General features: G+C 45.5%; 1 protein-coding gene across 2 annotated transcripts in view; it reads right to left on the minus strand.

Annotated features, from left to right (window-relative positions):
- Positions 1-15,648, minus strand: part of INTU (inturned planar cell polarity protein) — a 68,784-nt gene extending 53,136 nt beyond the window's left edge. The window contains exon 1 of one of the 2 annotated variants that reach the window (XM_060246811.1): positions 15,461-15,648. In XM_060246811.1, coding sequence (XP_060102794.1) covers positions 15,461-15,549 — 89 coding nt within the window. In that variant the 5' untranslated portion in view covers positions 15,550-15,648. Of the gene's footprint in view, positions 1-1,753; positions 2,071-15,460 lie in introns of those variants that run through there. The other variant, XM_060246810.1, reaches the window with a different exon arrangement.
- Between the last annotated feature and the right edge of the window lie 4,783 nt (positions 15,649-20,431).

Below are 20,431 nucleotides of genomic sequence, written 5' to 3' on the forward strand. Positions count from 1 at the left end.
TAAATTGGAGCAAAGTATGTGTGTATGCACATGCAGAAGCTGGACTAGTTGATAAAAGCTGGGACTTGTAGAAGGAGCTGCTCCCCTCTTTGGCTTCCCAGGCTTTTGATCCTTTTCCAGATAATATTTGCATTTCATATTTACATAACAATCTCTTTGAGCTAGAAAGACAAACAATCAGTGAAAAGGAGATGTGTGGAACTCCAGTGACTGGGTGAGGGCAGAAAAGAAATTCTTTCTACTGCCTATGATGTCCAGGACTCTGCAGGAACACGGAATCCTCTGCCTATGCTTAATCCACAAACATGGGTGCAAATTTGTCATTCCATTCCAATGCAATGGACTAGAAAAAATGTTGCTGAGAAAAAAGGTGATAAAAATACACTTCTGCAGTCTGCAAAGCGAGGGGGAGAGCGAGAGAGAGTCAGCGAGAGAACGAGAGAAAGCGACAGCAAGGGAGAGTGACAGCGAGAGAGCCAGCGACAGTGAGAGAGGGAGAGCAAGAGAGAGCTAGCGACAGCCAGGGGAAGACTGAGCAAGAGAGAGACAGTGTGAAAGAGAGCTGGGGCCCCGCAGGCTGGTCACTGGAGGGAAGCAACACCCAAGCCCCAGGCTTGCCCCACCAAATGTTTTATCTCTGGGCCCCTACATCCAAATTTTTCTGGTGAGGGACCTGCTGCACTAGACTTGCCAATCCCCAGGTCCCAACGGGGGTTCTTCCACTTTCCCAGGCTCCTTCTGGACCCCTGTCAGCTGGCCAGTGGGTTGAAGCCCCTGCCCCACAGCCACCATGTGCCTTTCCCCCTCCGGAGGCTTCAGTCTCTAATTGAAAGGCTTCTTCTTAGGATGGTGTGACTGTTACTTTGAAGAAGTTGGCAGCAACTCGTGAGTAGAGATGCCAATCCCTTCCTTCAGAGTCATGGTGGGGAGGGAAATGTCTGCTGGGCACTTCATTATTCCCTATGTGGAGATCAATTCTCATAAGGTATAATGGGGGATTGATCTGGAGGTATCGGGGGCTCTGGGGGAGCTGTTTTTTGAGGTAGAGGCACCAAATTTTCAGTATAGCATCTAATGCCTCTCCCCAAAATAACCCCCAAGTTTCAAAACGATTGGGCCAGGGGGTTCAATTCTATGAGCCCCAAAGAAGGTGCCCCTATCGTTCACTAGTTCCTATGGAAGGAAGGCAGTTAAAAAGGTGTGCTGTCCCTTTAAATGCGATGGCCAGAACTCCCTTGGAGTTCAATTACGCTTGTCACACCCTTGCTCCTGGCTCCGCCCCAATGTCTCCTGGCTCCACCCCCAAAGTCCCCAGATATTTCTTGAATTGAACTTGGCAACCCTATGCTGCACACCAGTTCAAGATGTAGGCGGGGGAGAAAGGGCTAGAGATGCATGGCCCTAATTAAGACATCAGTGAATTCCCTAGATTATTATTTATTTAGATAATCTTCTTAAATCTTCGTTCGCGAAGCCAAACCGAGAGATTTATTTAGAAAATTTATAATCCCTTCTGTAGCCGAAAAGTTTTTGTGGTATGTAGGCTGGGAAAACGACAGAGATGCACTAAGAATGGGAAGAACAGCATGAAGTTTTAAAGGCAGCGCTTTCAGATGCCACTTTTATTACCAGCAGATGGAAGGAGCCCCGCGAACCACCCACGAAAGGCTAAACCCAGACTCCGGGAAGGAGTCTACCAGCGCATCATCACAGGCCAAACGAGGAGATCAATTCATGCCCCACCCCTCCTTACTCGGAGCTCCAAGAAACAGACGCTGAGCATGAGCCGCCGCCACTCCCCGTCGAGTGACTGTCCCCACATACGTCAGAGTCCTCGGCGGGCGGCTCTCGAGGATTCTCAAAGGAGGGCGCCGGGACCACGTTTTCCATAGCACGGAGAATGCAGCTTCGCTACGTGGTTATGCAGTCAGTCACCGCCGCCATGACAGCAACAGCAGGAAGCCTGGGGAGCATGTGACCCTCGCACGGCTACTCCATAGGCGCCAATTGAGGAAGCCATGGCAACAAGAGAAGCTCCAGGAGGACCTTTTTTCCTGGGCCAAACTGGAAGAGAGTACGCCCCCCCCCCCCCGCGCAATCTAATGGAGCTTCCTGGGGCCGACCTTCAAAAAAGAGATTTAATTCGAACGCCTTACTTATCAGCACGGCGTCGGCAAGCAAACCTTGCATTCTGATCCTTAGTTCTGAGAGGCTGGTAGGGGCGGTTTCGTGCCATCCAGCATGTAGAACTTAAGGTCGGGGTGAGTCTGAATAGACTGGACTGTACCGCTTTAAACTGCAAGTAACAGACAATCGATTTTTTGTTTTTACGTTTCTTCTACATAAAAAGTGGAATATTAACACACCAGGCACCGTTGTGTAGTGGTTAGAATGTTGAACTAGGATCTGGGAAACTGACGTTCAAATCACCACTATCTTCCATATTTAAACTACACTAAAACGAAACAGGAGTACAGCAACACTTCAGATGCTAAGAGAATTTATTGCAGCCTGAGCTTTCCTCAGTCAAAGTTCACTTATCAGATGCACTTGTTATCCCAAGGTTTTCTTTAAAACTTGCAATGCTTTTGGTAGATGGGCATTAAATACGGGTTTAATTGCCAGCAAACGGAAGTGACACAGTTCAGTGTACCACCTTACTCTGCTGTCTGCTCTATATGTAGACAGGCTGGAAGACCCATCAGAAGCTTGGTTTACAGATGTAGTAGAATTGGGCAAGAAAAAGGTGGAACAATGCATTGTTAGTAGAACAGAGTACCACAAGCTGCAGGTGGGGGAATGGCCTTTTGGAACGCGCTCCAGTCTCTGATGTTAAAAACTTTCTGAAAAGTACAAAACTAGCAAAGCAAGTAGAGCTAGGAGTTTAGAAAGAATATGTAAAGCTGCTACCCATCACCTACAGTCTGGTGCTGTATTCTGTTCCACCACCTCAATATTCTATACCCTTATTCTTCTACCTTGTATAAATCAGGCAGTTATCAGAGACAGGGAAAGATGACATATTTTCAGTTAAGGAAGAGGTATTCTAAAGAATCCAGGATGCATGTCTCTTTTCTTTCATCCCATCCGACACTTAATGGAAATTATTGATAAGAAAAAGCACTTTGTGGGGATGCTAAAAATATTATCTTTTATATCTACGCTAGGAATAAGGCCCATTGTGAAGAAAAATACAATGGGCTCTAGAAAGAGGTTCTGAGCAAGTCCCCCCACAACCTTGCTGTGTTTGCACCCACCCAAGTGAAAGCGTTCACTCCCCCCCCCCAACACACACACCTCAAGTGGATCTGATCTCTGCCATCCAGACAGCATTTGTAATTCTGAGTGATCTCCAGTCCTCATCTGGAGATTGGCAATAGTGTTTCTCCAGGAGGAAATGGCTGATTTAGAGGGTGGAGTCTAAGGCGTTGTATCTGTCTAAGGTCTCACCCCTCATGAAACCCACCCTCTCTAGTTCTGCCCCCTCAGATCTCAAGGAATTTTCCAACCTGGAGTTGGCAACTACTAAGTCACACTGGCTGTCATAAGGAGACTGCTGCTGAACAGGAGCAAGCAGCCATGCCTAGTGGAACTATCTGCCAGAGGAGATCAGGGCCCTGTCACTTCTGCGGGACCTGTTACAGTTCTGCTGGGCCTGTAAAGCTGAACTTTTCTGGATGGCTACTGGTTAATATCTTCAAGGTTGCTGGCAAGAGTGATCTAGCTCTCCTACTGGTGACACTATTGTAAGAAAATCTATGCTGAGCTCTGTCACATGGCCACTATTGTGGACTGTAGTCTATAGAATTCTGACTCCTGACTGTTTTATTGTTATTATGCCTATGGTTTTAATAATATTTTATTATATTTATGATATTGTAATTTTGATGATATTTTAATGTTATTATCATTGTTATTGTTGGAAGCCACCCCAAGCTGTTCATGGGAGGGACAGGGTGCAAATTAACAGAAATAAATAAATAACGGTTAAGTCATGCCAGTCAGATGGCATCAAGTCATCCAAATAAGATGGGTAGAGGGTGCTGCCAGGCCTAAAGTAGCCAACTTCCAGGTGGAGCCTGAAGATCTCCTGGGATCACAACTGAATTCCAGACAACAGATCTCTCTTCCCCTGGAGAAAATAACTGTTTTGGAGGGTGGACTGTAGGGCATTATATTCAGCTGAGGGGTCTCTCTTCTCTGTCTAGCAACAGCGTCTGGCTAGCAGCTTTTCCAGTGGGCCAGTCCTCATCTATCTTGGGGTGAGGCTGAGGGGAGGAAGGAGGGAGGGAGTGATAGGAAAGAGGCAGCTGCCATGGCCTCTGAGGAAACGCTTCATGAGGCCGCAGTAGAGCCCTTTCTGAGGCCAATTTTTGGAGAGGACACAGAGAAGTGTCAGAGATGTGTCTGTCTCTGTTTTGGTGGTTTGTTCAGTGTTCCCGGGCCTGCAGTAGGTGAGGGACAGGAGAGTCAGCCAATGAGAACCCAGAGGTGGTGACTGATGTATGATGGGAGCACTCCATTTGGCCACCACTATTAAGGAATTATTATATATGATAAAGCTTTCTCATCGCAGCTGGAGAATATACATGTTCCAAAAGCTGGTTTGTCACAGGTGAAGCTCAGTTGTAGGGAAGGAACTAAGTTAAATGCTGCCCTTAAATTGTAGCTTGGCGCTGTCTGAGAGTGCTGATCATCTGGTGAGAATATGAACACATGAAGATATGTGGAGAGAGTCATGGAATCTTGCTACTGGGGAATGAGGAAAATATGATTTTGCTTATTCTTACCTAGTTTTTAATATAAATAAGATGGATAGATCTCATACCAAAATACATCAGTTCTGTAAAAAGTTCCTCATTCATATATATTCATCTTAATTTTGAGACCAAAGTTCTCTAAAAAAGATTAAATAATATGCTGCTCATATCCAGCATGTATAGGAACTATTAAAATCATATCAGAAGGTTATTGCAATTTTTCACCAAAAGTTTCTGAGCTTCCATCCTGAAGCTTGTTGACTTCAATAGACAAAGGTAAAGGTAGTCCCCCTGTGCAAGCACCGAATCATTACTAACCCATGGAGTGATGTCACATCACAACGTTTTCTTGGCAGACTTTTTGTTACGGGGTGGCTTGCCAGTGCCTTCCCCAGTCATCTACACTTTACCCCCAGCAAGCTTGGTACTCGTTTTACTGACCACAGAAGGATGGAAGACTGAGTCTGTTGGAGCAAGAATCTACATAAACCCAGTCTGACAGCCACAGTATGACAGCTGGTGATCTAGCTGCCAGGCTAGGTCACAGTGACCTGATCAGCAGACCGGCTTGAGCCGGCAGAAGCCAAGTGATGCAATCTGCTGAGTCAGCATGGCCAGGATTGGCTGCTCGGACTATATATGATCTGTGTGTGCATCACACAGGTCTCTCCCTGTGAGATGGTGGTTAGGCGAAGCACTTTGTCCGTGGAGGTGATATTGTATAGACTGCACAAGAGAGCACTTGTTGTGTATATATGTTAATACACCTTTTGGCACTAGTTGCACGTGTCTGCCTGATTTTCTTTCCTGAAGCCCTGTGTCGGGCAAGTCATCTCCCTCACTCTGCTACTCCCGCTCCGACAGGGTTATGGGCCCAGGGCGGTTCCGCTGCGCGGAGGAGAGAGTTGAGAGTTGAGCCGACTGTGAGTTTGGAAAGAGCCGGAGGCGAGGAACGCCGGTGAAGGCCACAGAAGCACCACCGTTCTCTGTTTGAGAGCCAGAGGGACGTCGGCAGCCAGCCGTGAGGAGGAGTCGGCACGATGGCTCAGCAACAGCTTGGAGTAGCCGTTGAGAAGCTCACCTCAGCCAACTACGCGGTGTGGAGCCTGAGAATGCAACACTACCTCAAGCGTGAAGGGCAATGGCTGTTCGTGAGTAACCCCCCTGCTGACTTATCTCCTGCCGAGACTGTGTTATCGGATAAGGCACTGGCCAACATAGTGCTGTCTATAGGAGATGACCAGCTGGTTTATGTGCGAGGGAAGGACACTCCCAAGGCTGCCTGGGACGCGTTGAGTGCGGTGCATGTTAGCACCACTGCTGGTTCCCTCATGGCCTTGACAAGGAGGATGTTCCGCACCGTTATGCCGGCTGGAGGGTGTGTGAAAGATCACATCAAACGGCTAACGGACTGTTTCGTTGAGCTGGAGGGAAGAGGCAAGACTGTAGCTCCAGACGACAGAGTGTACGTTTTGCTGTCGTCGTTGCCACCTGAGTACACTCCCCTGATAACTTCTCTGGAGACGGTGGACGTAGCGACCCTGACCATGGAATACGTCTGTGCCCACCTGCTTGACTTCCAAGAGAGAATTGCGGCCGTGAGCTGTCCGGGGGTGTCGGCCGGGCAGCGTGCTGTTATCGGTGTGTCCGGGAAGACAGCCAAGAATGAGCCAGCTTTTGCTGCTGGCAGGCGTCCGAAGGTGGAGGAAGTGGAGCCGACTGCGTTTGCAGTCCGTCGCTGCTATGGATGCGGGTCGTCGCAGCACCTGCTCCGAGCTTGCCCTGAGAGGGAGAAGAGGCGGGGGCGTGTGCGGCGAGAGCGGAGGACCGCCAGCCCGTGTGAGGAAGCAACCCGGCTGGTCACGTCTGCAGTAGAGAGCACAGGGTCTGCTTGGATTTTAGACTCCGGGGCAACGAGCCATCTCTGCTGCGAGAAGGAGTTGTTGAAAAACATTGACAGTCCTGAGCATAAGTATGTGAGATTGGCTGATGGGACCACTGCCAATTCTGTTTGCTCAGGCAATGTGGAATTTCCTGCACTGAAATGTATGTTGCAAAATGTGTTGTATGTACCCTCACTGCAGTCTAACCTGTTGAGTGTTAGCACACTGTTTGACCAGGGATACCAGGTGAGATTTGAGAAAACCTGCTGCAAAATCCTGGGAGGTGGGGGAAAGTTGCTTGTGACAGGAAAGAGGGAAGGTAAACTGTATGTGGTCCAGAGTGATTGTGCCCAGGTGGCTCAGGTGTCGAATGAGCCTGTGCACAATAATTGTATACATTTGCTCCATAGGAGACTTGGGCACTGCGGATTTAGGGCGTTAAAGAAAACCCTGGAGCTTGTGCCTAGTTTGAAAGTAAATCCTTGCAAATGTTACTTGGATTGCCAGGTCTGCAAGAAGACCAAAAGCAAGGCGTGTGCTGTTGCTAAAGAAAGCTCAAGGGAAAGCACACGAGCCCTGGAACTAGTCCATTTAGACGTTATTGGCCCATTGCCAAAGAGTCTGTCGGGGAGGAGATACTGCTTGGTGGCCACCGACGACCACACGAGGTACGCGTGGGTTTTCACCATGGTGCATAAGTCTGAGGTGTATAAGACATTCACCAAGTGGGTCAAAGCAGTGGAGAGACAATTAGGGGTTAATCTCCTAGCTGTACAAACCGACAGAGGGGGGGAATTCTTATCTAACCAGATGAAACGTTGGCTGGAGAACAAGGGCATTGCCCACCGTCTGACGAACCCAGCAACGCCCCAAGAACATGGGCTATCCGAGCGAACAGGCGCCGTGTTACAAACATTAATGCACAGCATGCTCGAGGATGCAAAGCTGCCAATTCGTTATTGGGCGGAAGCGATGCATTGCTCGGCATACGTACATAATAGGGTTTGGTGTAAGCCTGTAAATGATTTGCCTTATAAGCGGCTATATAACCACTGCCCAGATTTGAGCTTTCTGAGGGTATTTGGAACCCAAGCCTGGGTGAATATTCCTCTGAAACATAGAAGGAAAGGAGGTGACCGGGCAGTGAGCCTAACCTTTCTGGGCTACCAGCCAGAAACCAAATCATATCGCTTTTGTGATAAGCGGGCGAAGCTAACCTTTAGTAGGTCCGCTGGATTTAGTGAGTCCAGCTGGGCAAGATTGCACTCTACGGAAAGAGACCTGGGAATGCTGCCAAGTACTGATAAGAATGTTGGAGCGCAGCCCAGAAGCCCAGCCCAGGAGGTGGCACCCAGTGGGGCTGGAGAAGGTGAGCCGAATCCTGGCACAGGGCCACGGGTGTCGGCTAGAGCCACAAAAGGCATCCCTCCTGATAGATACGGGTTCCCAAGTGCAAACCAAGTCAGCACCCCTGAACCGGAAACATACGAGGAGGTGCTGAAGCTAGATAGTAAAGAAAGGCTAGCATGGTTTGCCGCAATGCAGAAGGAATATGATTCCTTGCTGAAAAACAGAGTGTTTACTGAGGTGCTAAGGCCGGGCAACCGGAACATTATCTCCTGTAGGTGGACCTACCGGTTAAAGAAAGACGCAAACGGAGCCGTGCAACGAAAGGCCAGGTTAGTGGCCAGAGGGTTCAGCCAAAGGAAGGGAGTGGATTATCAGCAAGTGTTTGCCCCCACTTTAAAAGCTGAAACCCTCAGGGCAGCATTGTGTAAGGCTGGAAGTACGGGGCAACAAGCCCATCACTTTGACTTCGAGACAGCCTATTTGAACTCCCCCTTAGACCAGGAGCTGTTTATGGAACAAATCCCCGGTTTTGATGGTGGGAGTGGTGTGTTAAAACTGAACAAAGCCTTGTATGGTTTGAAACAAGCCGGACACGCATGGTACAAGTGTTTGAAGTCAGCATTAATGAAAGTAGGATTCAACCAGCATCTGGCAGACCCTTGCATGTTTAGCAGGGTGGTGGGAGAGTCCAGAATGATAGTCCTCATCTTTGTGGACGATCTGATTGTCTTAGTGGACTCCAACCAACAATTAGCATGGTTTCAAGAAACAGCCAGTAAGCTGTTCACTATCAAGCACCTGGGGCCAGTGAGCTACTACTTAGGGGTGGAAATAGCGAGGAGGGCCGATGGTTGTTTTGAACTGTCCCAGAGCAACAAAGTGAGAGCGCTGCTAGCTCAGTATGGTATGAACGAAGCTAGCAGTGTGCAAACACCCATGACCACAGGTTATAGCAAGGAACCTGAAGGTGAGATATTCAAGAATGTACCATTATACCAGTCCCTGATCGGGTCCTTATTGCACCTAGCGTGCTGGACCAGGCCAGATATCAGCTATGCGGTACATATATTGTGCCAGAAAAATGCTGAACCCCACCACAAAGATTGGGTGGCGGCTAAAAGAGTACTACGTTACCTCAGCGGCACAATAGAACGTAAGCTATCCCTCAGAGTAGGAGAAAAACCTGAACTACGCGCCTATGCTGACGCAAGCTGGGGGGACCGGCCCAAGGCAAAATCAACCACAGGAATTGGAATATTTCTGGGAGATGCCCTAGTAGTATGGAAAGCCACCAAGCAGACCCTGGTGGCATGTAGCACGTGTGAGGCAGAGTACGGTGCCATAAACGAATGTGTACTTAACCTAGAGTGGGCAGTACAACTGATGAGGGACTTTAGCATACCTGTAAATTTGCCAGTTTCAGTATATACTGACAACTCAGCAGCCAAAGAACTGACGGAGAACCAAGCTGCTCGAGGGAAAAGCAAGCATATACTTATCAGGTACCAAAATGTGAAGGAAGCAGCGGCTAAAAACCTCATAAAAATAATAAAGTGTACATCGGATGAGAATGCCGCTGATATATTCACGAAATGTTTAACTGCAAGTGAACATGAAAACTGTGTAAAGTGTTTGGGTATACTGGGTTTAAATAGATTAGGAGGTGTGTTGGAGCAAGAATCTACATAAACCCAGTCTGACAGCCACAGTATGACAGCTGGTGATCTAGCTGCCAGGCTAGGTCACAGTGACCTGATCAGCAGACCGGCTTGAGCCGGCAGAAGCCAAGTGATGCAATCTGCTGAGTCAGCATGGCCAGGATTGGCTGCTCGGACTATATATGATCTGTGTGTGCATCACACAGGTCTCTCCCTGTGAGATGGTGGTTAGGCGAAGCACTTTGTCCGTGGAGGTGATATTGTATAGACTGCACAAGAGAGCACTTGTTGTGTATATATGTTAATACACCTTTTGGCACTAGTTGCACGTGTCTGCCTGATTTTCTTTCCTGAAGCCCTGTGTCGGGCAAGTCATCTCCCTCACTCTGCTACTCCCGCTCCGACAGAGTCAGTGTTGAGCTGCCCGGCTTCCGCTGAGATTGAACTCAGGTCCTGAGCAGAGCTTGAACTGAGGTACTGCAGCTTCTTCCCTTTTCCTTGCCTTTTCTGGAGAAGGGGAACCCTGGTAAAAGTTATAGGTGCTGATTTAGGATGCAGTTTCCAAACCACTGCTCCCTGTTGAATTAGAGCTGTATCTTTAATATTCTGGGCCTGCAATCCTAAAGGCACCTTCCTGAGATAAAGCCCTATTGACTAATATGGAACTTATTTCTGAGTAGACTTGCATAGAATTGCTTCCTTAATGTGTACATTCAAGAGGATTCCCAGTTGAACAGATTTAATATTTAAGAATGCCCTCTTAAGCAACACAGCTGCCCACCTGGATGTATCTTAAGCAATGCTATATCTTTTAAATGGACTTAAAAGGCTGTACCTCTGTGCCTTGTTGTTGTTATTGTTATTATTCAACTTAATGAATCACCCCATCCAAGCCAGTGCCAGGCTCTGGGCGGTGTACAACACAAGAATAAAATACATACATTTAAATCCATAAAACCAATTACACTAAAAGAAATTATAAACCCCGATGGTGTCTCATTTAAAGTATTATTGTTCAATTCCAGTCATTACATTGGGGGTGGGGGAATCCCCCCAGTGAGGTTAGGGAGAAAAAAGGTGTCAGCATGACAACCATTGCTGTCCTTATCCAAAGGCTTGTTGAAACATCTCTGCCTTACAGGCCCTGCAAAACTAAAAGATCCACAGGGCCCTGATGTCTTCTTGCAGAGTGTTCCACCAAGTCAAGAGGACAGCCGGAGCTCTTTAAGCCCAGGGATCACAAGCAGGTTTCAACCATTGGGGAATAACTCCCAGGGACATAGTGGAGTAGGTGGTCCCATAGATACGTCAGTCGCAGACGCAGTCCCTTCAAGGTCATTACCAAAACCTTGAATCTGACCCAGTAGTCAACAAGCAGCCACTTTTGCTGGCATAGCAAAGGTAGAATATGTGCCATCCATGCCATTCCTATCAGGACTCGCGCTGCCACATTCTGGATCTGTTGAAGGTTCCAGGTCAGACTCGGGTAAGCCAGTACAGAGCGAGTTACAGTGGTCTAATTCGGAGATGACTGTCACATGGATTACTGTGGCCAGGTCTGAATGAGATAGGAGAGAAACTAGCTGCCAGGCTTAGCGAAGATGAAAAAGTGCCACCTTGGCAATATGCATGACCTGGGCCTCCATTGAAAGTGAGGTATCCAGGTCACTCCTAAACTCTTGACAGTAGGCGCTGGTGTTAGTAGAGCCCCGTCAAGAGTTGACAGTCTATGCTCCAACTCCAACCCCACTCCCCCCAACTAGAGAACCTCCGTTTTTGACAGGTTCAGCTCCAACCTGCTCTTCCTTAGCCAGCCCACCACAGCCTCCAAACCCTCAGCCAGAGATGATGGAACTGTGGCTGACTGGTCATCCAACAGCAAATAGTTAAATAATACAGTGTTCTCACTGCAAAGTTTTAGTAGACATTTCCTTTTGCCTGCAGTTGATTTTAACAGTAGTGCCTTGTTAACCTCCATTCCAATTCCTTCATAGCATCAATGTACTTTATAATAATTAGAGGGCCTTAAATGGTTCTTTTTCTCACTGAGTATACATTCCATACGATAAGAAGAGAAAGCTCCAAGTATGCTTTTGTTTCTGCTCCAAACAATAAAACGATCATTCTCCTGGCCTGGATAAATCTCAGACTAGTCATGGAGATTGTGACATCATTTGAGCAAATGGAGACACAACGTGTAATTTTAACAACTGCCATTCTTGGCTTTAACTTCTTGTGGTTGTGTTAAGCCATAGCAATAGCTATGTTGAATTGCTGCTTATGTAAGCAGTATCATGAGTCTACTTTTACTTTTCCTGCTCCTTTAGTCCAGCATCAGGGTCTATACATTAAAGAGCAAGAGAGCAACAAGAGAAGATTCCTTTATTGCACAGCTCACCAGAGATTTCCTGCAGCCTTTCTGTGCTATTATCAGTTCTGGCTAGACCAGGAATTAGAGGGGAGATACTACAATGTGGATGTAAGTTATCAGTTAGGTTGCCTTGAAGTAGTGCACATATTTAATCAACACTAAGTTGAAGTAAGGAAGAACAAGTTTACTGAAGTAATCATACTTTATGAAAAGCATATTGTGCTTATAGTAGTGTTACATCAGCATCTCCCGCAGCAGACATGTAAAGTGGGAAGGCCAGATGCCTATCCCAAAGCAGATATATACTAGGATGTATACTAAGAAGCTGGAGTTAGTTAGGACTTCCTAGAGTGTCCCTACTTGTCACATTTTATTATATACAATTATAGCAGGCAACACCATTGCAGACAATGGTGTAGCCACAGTAAATACATCCATTACACAACCATTACACACGTGTAAAACCACACTAAGTCTGAGGCTTTTTTGGTGATACTCCTAAGCCTTGCATGCTCTGTGACAATCTCTGCCATGATCCTTGGTAGTCCTTAAAGGATTGTGGTGAGGGTGGCAGAGTCAGAAAGGCCTTGCTGATTTTTTTCAGAAATGCTTTTTCATAAATGCTTCTCCAAAATCAGAATAAGCCTTCAGGTGCTGACCAGAGCTTTTAAATGATTTGTGATCACATAATTTAACTTCAGAAGTTTAGTGGTAGAGCTATAAAAGGGGAGGGGCCTTTTAAACAGAGCCAACTGTGTTTGTTTTCAGAATGTAAATAGAACTCTTAGGTTAAAAGATTAACTGTCTCAAGAAATAAGAATTTATTTAACTACTCAGAAATATGAATGTATTCAGAATTATATCTCAGCCCATCTAAGTATTTTTTAAAAAGAAAACCTTGCATTAAAAACTTACCCTTCTACTTTGGATTAGCCTTCATCAACAGCCACCCCATGGTTTTTGATTTACAAAAATTAAAGGAGAGTATAATCCTTGCAGAATACAAAACTGTGTATAAAAAGAGATAGGGAAAATCCTACCATTTAAAATTTTTGAAGTACATATACAAGATTACTGCCAAACCACAAATAAAATAGGGGGGCAAAGCTTGCTATCCTTTCAGCATGTGCTTATTTCTGTCTCTTTCCCCCACTAATAACTGATGTGTATGGTGCATTAAGAAGGTATTAAAGACAAATTAACCTCTTTAATGCCCTACTTATAGTCTAAATGATCCCTTTTCCTATGGTGGCTTTCCAAGAAAATTAAAAATGGTTAGAAAGCTTATAAATCTCCAACATCTTACCTAACTCTGCCCAAAATTCATGGTTTTCAAACTACTTCTGACAACTTTAAGATTTCTTAAAATTTTATCAGGGATTGTTTGAAAGAAGGATCACCAAAGGTGCACAATTTACAGGGGTCATTTTGTAGAAAAAGAGGTCCCAGAGCTCATTAGCACAACTTATTTGCATATGCCACACACCCCTGACATCACCGGAAGGTGTACTAAATTATATCAGCTCAGCATCTACTTTAAAATGCTTGTTGAATTGTTAGTTGTCATACTAAAACCTTACTCCCATCACACTTAAAATTACTTTCTCCTAGGTGGCCACAGTGGCATGATGATTTCCATCTGTCTGCTGTATATGTTTTGGATGTTTTGGTTATTTTCCCATTTTTGTGGGGGGAAATATTAGAAAGTTTGTCAAATCTTAGAGTTCAGTAAAATCTCACAGGGGGTTGAATAATGGAGTCCAGAAGCAAGTATTTGGTGGGGGGTAAGAAAGAAAGAAAGGCCCTGTGGCGCAGAGTGGTAAAGCTGCAGTACTGCTGTCCAAACTCTCTGCTCATGACCTGAGTTCGATCCTGACAGAAGCTGGATTCAGGTAGAAGAAGAAGAAGAAGAAGATATTGGATTTATATCCCGCCCTCTACTCCGAAGAGTCTCAGAGCGGCTCACAATCTCCTTTACCTTCCTCCCCCACAACAGTCACCCTGTGAGGTGGGTGGGGCTGGAGAGGGCTCTCACAGCAGCTGCCCTTTCAAGGACAACCTCTGCCAGAGCTATGGCTGACCCAAGGCCATGCTGGCAGGTGCAAGTGGAGGAGTGGGGAAACAAACCCGGTTCTCCCAGATAAGAGTCCGCACACTTAACCACTACACCAAACCGGCTCTCGCCGCCGGCTCAAGGATGACTCAGCCTTCCATCCTTCCGAGGTTGGTAAAATGAATACCCAGCTTGCTGGGGGGGGGGGTGGGGAGTGTAGATGACTGGGGAAGACAATGGCAAACCACCCTGTAAAAAGTCTGCCATGAAAATGTCATGATGTGACATCACCCCAGAGTTGGAAATGACTGATGCTTGCACAGGGAACTACCTTTTTTAAGAAAGAAAGAGCACAATACAATTTAGAGGTTCCAGAGCTCTGCTCCTGTGAGCTCCTGCCCAAAATGAAGCCTGCCTGCTAGTATATACTGCTGCCACTCTCATGGTGGAGTACTCATGGTAGAGTACTGAATATGCTTTAAGAGGATGCACTGTCTGATTGCATGGAGTAATAATAAGCTATGTAAGGTCTGACCAGTGTCCTGTGTGCACTGAGTATGCATCTTAGAATATACCCCTCTGCAACATGCAGAGGTTCTATCGCAGATAAGCAGGAGTGCCTTAGCAACAAGTCCACCTACTTGTTGATAGAAAGTCTGAGAACTCTTTATTAAAGGATTTGCCCTGTGCTGAAATTAGCTTCAGTGAATGCAGTGCATTAACATATTCCTAGATCCAAGTAGGCAGCCATGTTGTTCTGAAGCAGTAGAACAAAGTAGGGGTCAAGTGCACCATTAAGACAAACAACGTTCTGAATAAAACTTTGTTGGTCTTAAAGGTGAACTTGACTCCTGCTTTGTTCTTCTAACATATTCCTATTAAGATTTATGCTGAATAGTTTCCAGGCAGATTGGAAAGTTTAAACGGCGAGGAGCCAGCCCTTCAGGGGCTACTCAGCTCCGACCTGTGATGCACCAGATGAGTTAATAGCCATGCACTGTGGGCTAGGACTAAGCTGATAGTCCCCGCAGTGCTAACAGAGTTACTGGGTCTTGGCTTTGCTTGTGCCTGGCAGTCAGTGGTCCTTTGAGGCAAAAGCCCTCCAGGAACTTTCCCTGTAAGTTAAATAGCCATTCCACCCCTGGGGGCAGGGCTACTGTATTGTGTGGGGAGCTCTGTATGGAGAGGAACATTTTTCTGGATCGATTATTGAGTATGATGAGGGTATGTTGTGCAAGTAGCGCCAATCGCCTGAGGACAGCAAGCAAGACAACCGTGAATACGGATCTCCGGAGAGGAAATGCCTCTCGCGGCGTCCCGGGAAGAGATGACATCTTGCCCTCAGCCGCGGAGGGCCCTGCCCCGCCCCGTCGGTTGCCACTGACCTGTGCAGCAGGATACTCTCCACAGAGTCCAGATCCTCCAGGTTTCTGGTAACGGGTCTGGGGATGCTCTGCTTGCCTGCGCGGAACATGCTGCAGAAAGAGACGCTGCCACCTCCGCCTCCTCATTGCAGGAGCACGAAGCCGCGCCTGCTGCACAATCCATCGGCTTGCATGCACGATCTTGTAGGTCGCCCAGGCAAAGGTAGCCGTGGAGGAAGGGGCGAAGAGGTGGGAAACCAAAAGCTACAGATCGGAGCAACCCTTGCCCGCAGAAAGCGGAAATCAGTTGCTCCAACTCCTCTCTCCGCTTGCAGGATCCAGCAAGTTCGCCAGTTTCCGAAGATCTGAATTTCCCAGCTTCTTTCAGTATCTGAGATCGGAATCTCTGTTCCTCAACCCGCTTCGGCAAGAAGTCTTTTGCAAATGAAACTTCGCAGGCTGTTCTACCAAAGCAGGTGGGAGCCGCTCAACCCTCTGGCTTCCTCTCCAGTTCTCCAGGGTCTTAAAGCCCCCCAGTCCGCTCTTGTAAACTGAGCAAAGACTTGATTTCTTGATAGGAAGGCTGATATGTAACTGTTTTCTGGGTCTGAATCCCATAATGTGACTCTTACTAATGAGTGCTAAAGAGTGGAATGCCAAAACATTTATGAGCCTCTCTTGGTGGTACTCAAGTTGTGTCTATTACAAGTAGTAAGCATAAGGGAACCACTGTAAAATCGAACTTACATTCTAGCTAACATAAGTCCTATAAGTGCCATTTGTGAAAACTGATTTCATGTTCACACACAGAAGAACTCCTATACAGAACCACTCTTATACAGCTTTCATGTGAGCAATTTCAGGCATTACTGATTGAGAAACCTGAATGTATTATCCAGTGTTCACTCAAGAATTTGATGTCACTGATGATAACTTCACACTTCTGAAACAACACAGGAGACCAGAGTTCAAAATCCCACACTACCCACAAGCTCACTTACGGTGCCATTCTAAGCAGAGTTATACACACCTTTCTAATCCTTTTAACTTCAGTGGATTTAGAAGGATATAACTTTATTTATGATTGCGTTGAGTGATCTTCATTTATGATCTCTTACCTTAACCTACCTCACAGGGTTGTTGTTAGGATAAAATAGGAAGGGTGAAGCATGTGATGCCCTGAGGTTCTTGTAGGAATGGTAGGGGAAAAATTGTTATAGATTGTACCTTAAAAATCATAATGCTTGTATTAGCCTTTAAGCTGCGTTCTCTGTCAATTTTTTATGCTATTCTTATAAGGATCTTAGGGCAGCGTGTATGTTTCTGTTGTCTCCATTTTTTTACCCTTATAACTATCTCGTAAACTAGGTTAGGTTTAGGTCTTGTAAACATTTAAAGTTACCAGTTGAATTTCCTGATACAATGTGGATGTTGAGCCCAGATCTTCTCAGTCCAACTCCAATGTCATGTACATTATACTAGTGGCTCTGGTACTTAGGATTGGAATCCCATAGTGACTCATGGCTCTTACAGGTGGATTGCCAGCTCTGGTTTGTAAAGTAACCTGGAGATTTGGAGGGGGAGCATGGGGAGAGTGGAGAAGGGAGGAACCTCATCAGGGTATAATTCCATAGAATCCACTCTCCAAAGCAGCCATTTTCTCCTGGAGAACTGGCCTCTGTAGTCTGGAGATCAACTGTAACACCAGGAGATCTCCAGGCTCTACCTGGATGCTAGCCAGGGCTGGATCGGGGGGGGGGGGCAGAGGGGGGTGCTTGTCCTGGGCGCCAACAGAGGGGGGGGCGCCAAATTGGGTATGGAGTCCATTGTATTCTATGGGACCATAAGATAGAATGGCCCATAAGGGGGCGCCATTTTTTACTTTTGCCCCCCCTCAAAAAACAGGTAGATCCAGTCCTGATGCTAGCAACTCTATTACAAGGCCAGGAGGGAGGAGAAGTGACATGGGATGGAAAGCTCTCCGAGGATGAATGGTACATTTGGACTTACCTCTCCAGAAGTTGTGAAATGGCCATGAAATATGGCCTGTTGCTTAGCAGTGCTATATATTTAGAAATGAAAAACAAAAATAAATGTAATGTTAGATTCTTACATTTTAGGTTAAAAAAAAGGAAACATTGTGGAATTACTTTGCAAGTGGGCCCTAAAGAGTACAGTAAATTTAGAAGACGGTCTTACATCAAAATGTTTGAGAACCAGTGGACTAGACTATACTGATTAATTGTGCTAGAATGGAAAGTTCTTAACATGAGACAGATGGCAGTACAGAAATATCCAGTCTTGCTGATGTGGAGTTATGTTTGTATTACATATACTGAGGCTCTGAAGATAAGTTGGTTTAAGCCTCACGTGAGGATTCCAGCAGGATTCTATCTGGAGCCCCTACTATAGAATTACTTATGGCTTGAAAGCAGGAGATTTTATTGCATCCTGGTAGCATGATGGAGGAGGCCACTTCCTGTGTCCTTATATGTACTCCTCAAGATACAGATGCCCTTTCTGTATACCAGTCCTTCATAAAGTATTACTAGCTTATGTAATAAGAGAAGTAATGGCCAAAAAAGAGTTATTCTGTTAATTTTGGACAAGCGTGATGTACTTTTACACTACAAACCTATTTAAGCTAAATAAATAAGCAAATCCTCACATACAACCATGACTTTGAAATGCAAACCTGGAATTATTCCTAGTCATACCTGGGCATAGAAGTGACAAAAATTCTCCACACTGAGCAAAACCAAACTGGACTGATGTGCATTATTCTGCCTTTTTTGGTACCCATTTCTATGAGGAAGCACAAAATGATGGGCATTTAGAGAAATCACTCCTGTAGCTGTTAAGAAAACGTAAAAAAAAAGTTGTCACTGCAAGAGACCCTGGCTTCTCTGGACAGATATTCTCTGTTCATCCAAAGCAAAAGCTATGTTTGCTGTAATGGAGATCCAGTTTCTGAAAGGGAAAGGGACAGAAATGTCATATGGTGCTAACATTTTCCAGTCCCTTGCAACAGATTGTGAAACAGCTGACTATTAGCATACCGGTTTTGAAAAGGAAAAAAAAGACAAGTTGGTGCCTGTTGAGGATTAAGCATTTGTTTGCATGGAAATAAATACTTTGGTAGAAGTTTTGGAATGTGTGCATATTTATTGTTTACAGTTCTTCAAGAAGAGGCTACATAGGACAGTCTTCCTTGCCATGAAGACTCCATTCTGATTCCTGCTTTGGATAGGCTGGAGTTATATCTAAATAAAGGGAATGTTATCTATAAATTCTCAGACTCTTAGCAGGTTACCACCAGATTCTGGTAACAGCTTCAAAAACCACTGGGCAAAAAATAAAAGGATAACTCAAGCCATTTCAGAAAGCGACATGGAAGTACATCTGGTCTAAAAATCCCAGAAAGAAAATCACTATAAAAATATGTACAGCTAGTATTTCGCCCATATGGACACAACAAAGGGAGTTAGCTCAAATGGCAGAGTGTTTACCTTATGTGCTAGAGGTAGTAGGATCAATGCCTGTATTCTCCAGCTGAAACTACAAGCTAAGATCTTCCCCTTAGAGCTCTGGGATGGACACAGGATCCAGCATGTACATGCACATAGATGCATGCCATTCTAGCTGCAAACAACTGCTGTGATGGGAATAAGCTGAAGCAGTTAAGTGTTTGCTTTCCATCAAGAAACAGTGCATTCCAGTCCACATCCTCTGGTTGTGTTTTGCTCAGTGCAGTGGCCCCTTCCTATCTTCAGAAGATGGAGGAGGCCTGTCACTCATCTTTGATCAACTGAGCTGGCCAGACTTTTTGGAGAGGTTTCATCACTTCACGTTTTACAAATGAAAGAGGGTTGTGTTGTTGTACATGTGTAATCCTGTGTTCTGTGGATAACAGGGAGTTTTTCAGCAGTGTTTAAGCAAAAGTGAAATTGGCTCAAATTATAAATGGAGCATTGAGGTAGGATTTAAGAGTCGTGGGACTGATGCCTTCAGTCTCCTGCAGAGTGTGTAACCCAGACTTTCACTTTGGAGAAACCATTTTTGTATGCGCAGTAACGTGATAACTGCAGTTTAACAGGTGACATGCTTTGAGCACAGCTGGACCTACTCTGAGTAGATACATCAGACCAGAGTGCATGTCTGATTGTATATCCATTAACATTGGTTTAAAATCCAATTGTAAAAGGATACTTCAATCGCAACTGCATTAATAACTGAATTAACTTCCTTTGTGGGGGGAATTGTAAAATTCTTGGTGGTGGAATAATTGTGACTTTTGCCATCTTCCATGTATATTTGCCATATAAAACCCCACATTTTCTTCTTGCAAAAGCACATATATCTCCGTCTTTGAGGAGATTTGCTCAAAAGATTTTCATTCCGGCATGAATTAACTCATTAGCCTCTCCAGAACCTGTCTGTTGATATATAATTTTAGTTTTTTGTTGCTTCTCAGTTGGTGAACACTCCCTGAATTGCCAAATTATCTGTTCTATGTATTAACAAAGGACTTTCTGCTCCTAACACTGATGCCTCCTTTATCACCACTACATATTCTGCTTTGCTAAACAACAACAGCAACAACAACGGTTAAACAAATCGCAGGTCTTGGGCAGAATTAATCAGGATTTGAAAGGCCAAGTTTAAATATTGCTCACGTTCTTCAGTAGAAAAGAGTCCAGTAGCACCATAAAGACTAACAAAATTTGTGGCATGGTAATTGCTTTCATAAGTCACTGCTCAGTTCTTCAGATATCATGAAAGCTCATACCCTACTACAAATTTTGTTAATCTTTAAGGTGCTACTAGACTCTTACGCTTTTCTACTGCTACAGACAAACTAACACAGCATTGATCTTGATCTTCTCCAGAATGCACTGGAAGCTCAGAAGAGAAAAATTACAAGTGAAGAGCAAAGGTCCAAGGGCTAAAACAGCCTCAGCAGGTGTATATTGGCAATGTCCTTGAAGTAAC

Source organism: Heteronotia binoei, chromosome 9 (assembly GCF_032191835.1).
Source record: "Heteronotia binoei isolate CCM8104 ecotype False Entrance Well chromosome 9, APGP_CSIRO_Hbin_v1, whole genome shotgun sequence".
NCBI lineage: Eukaryota > Metazoa > Chordata > Lepidosauria > Squamata > Gekkonidae > Heteronotia > Heteronotia binoei.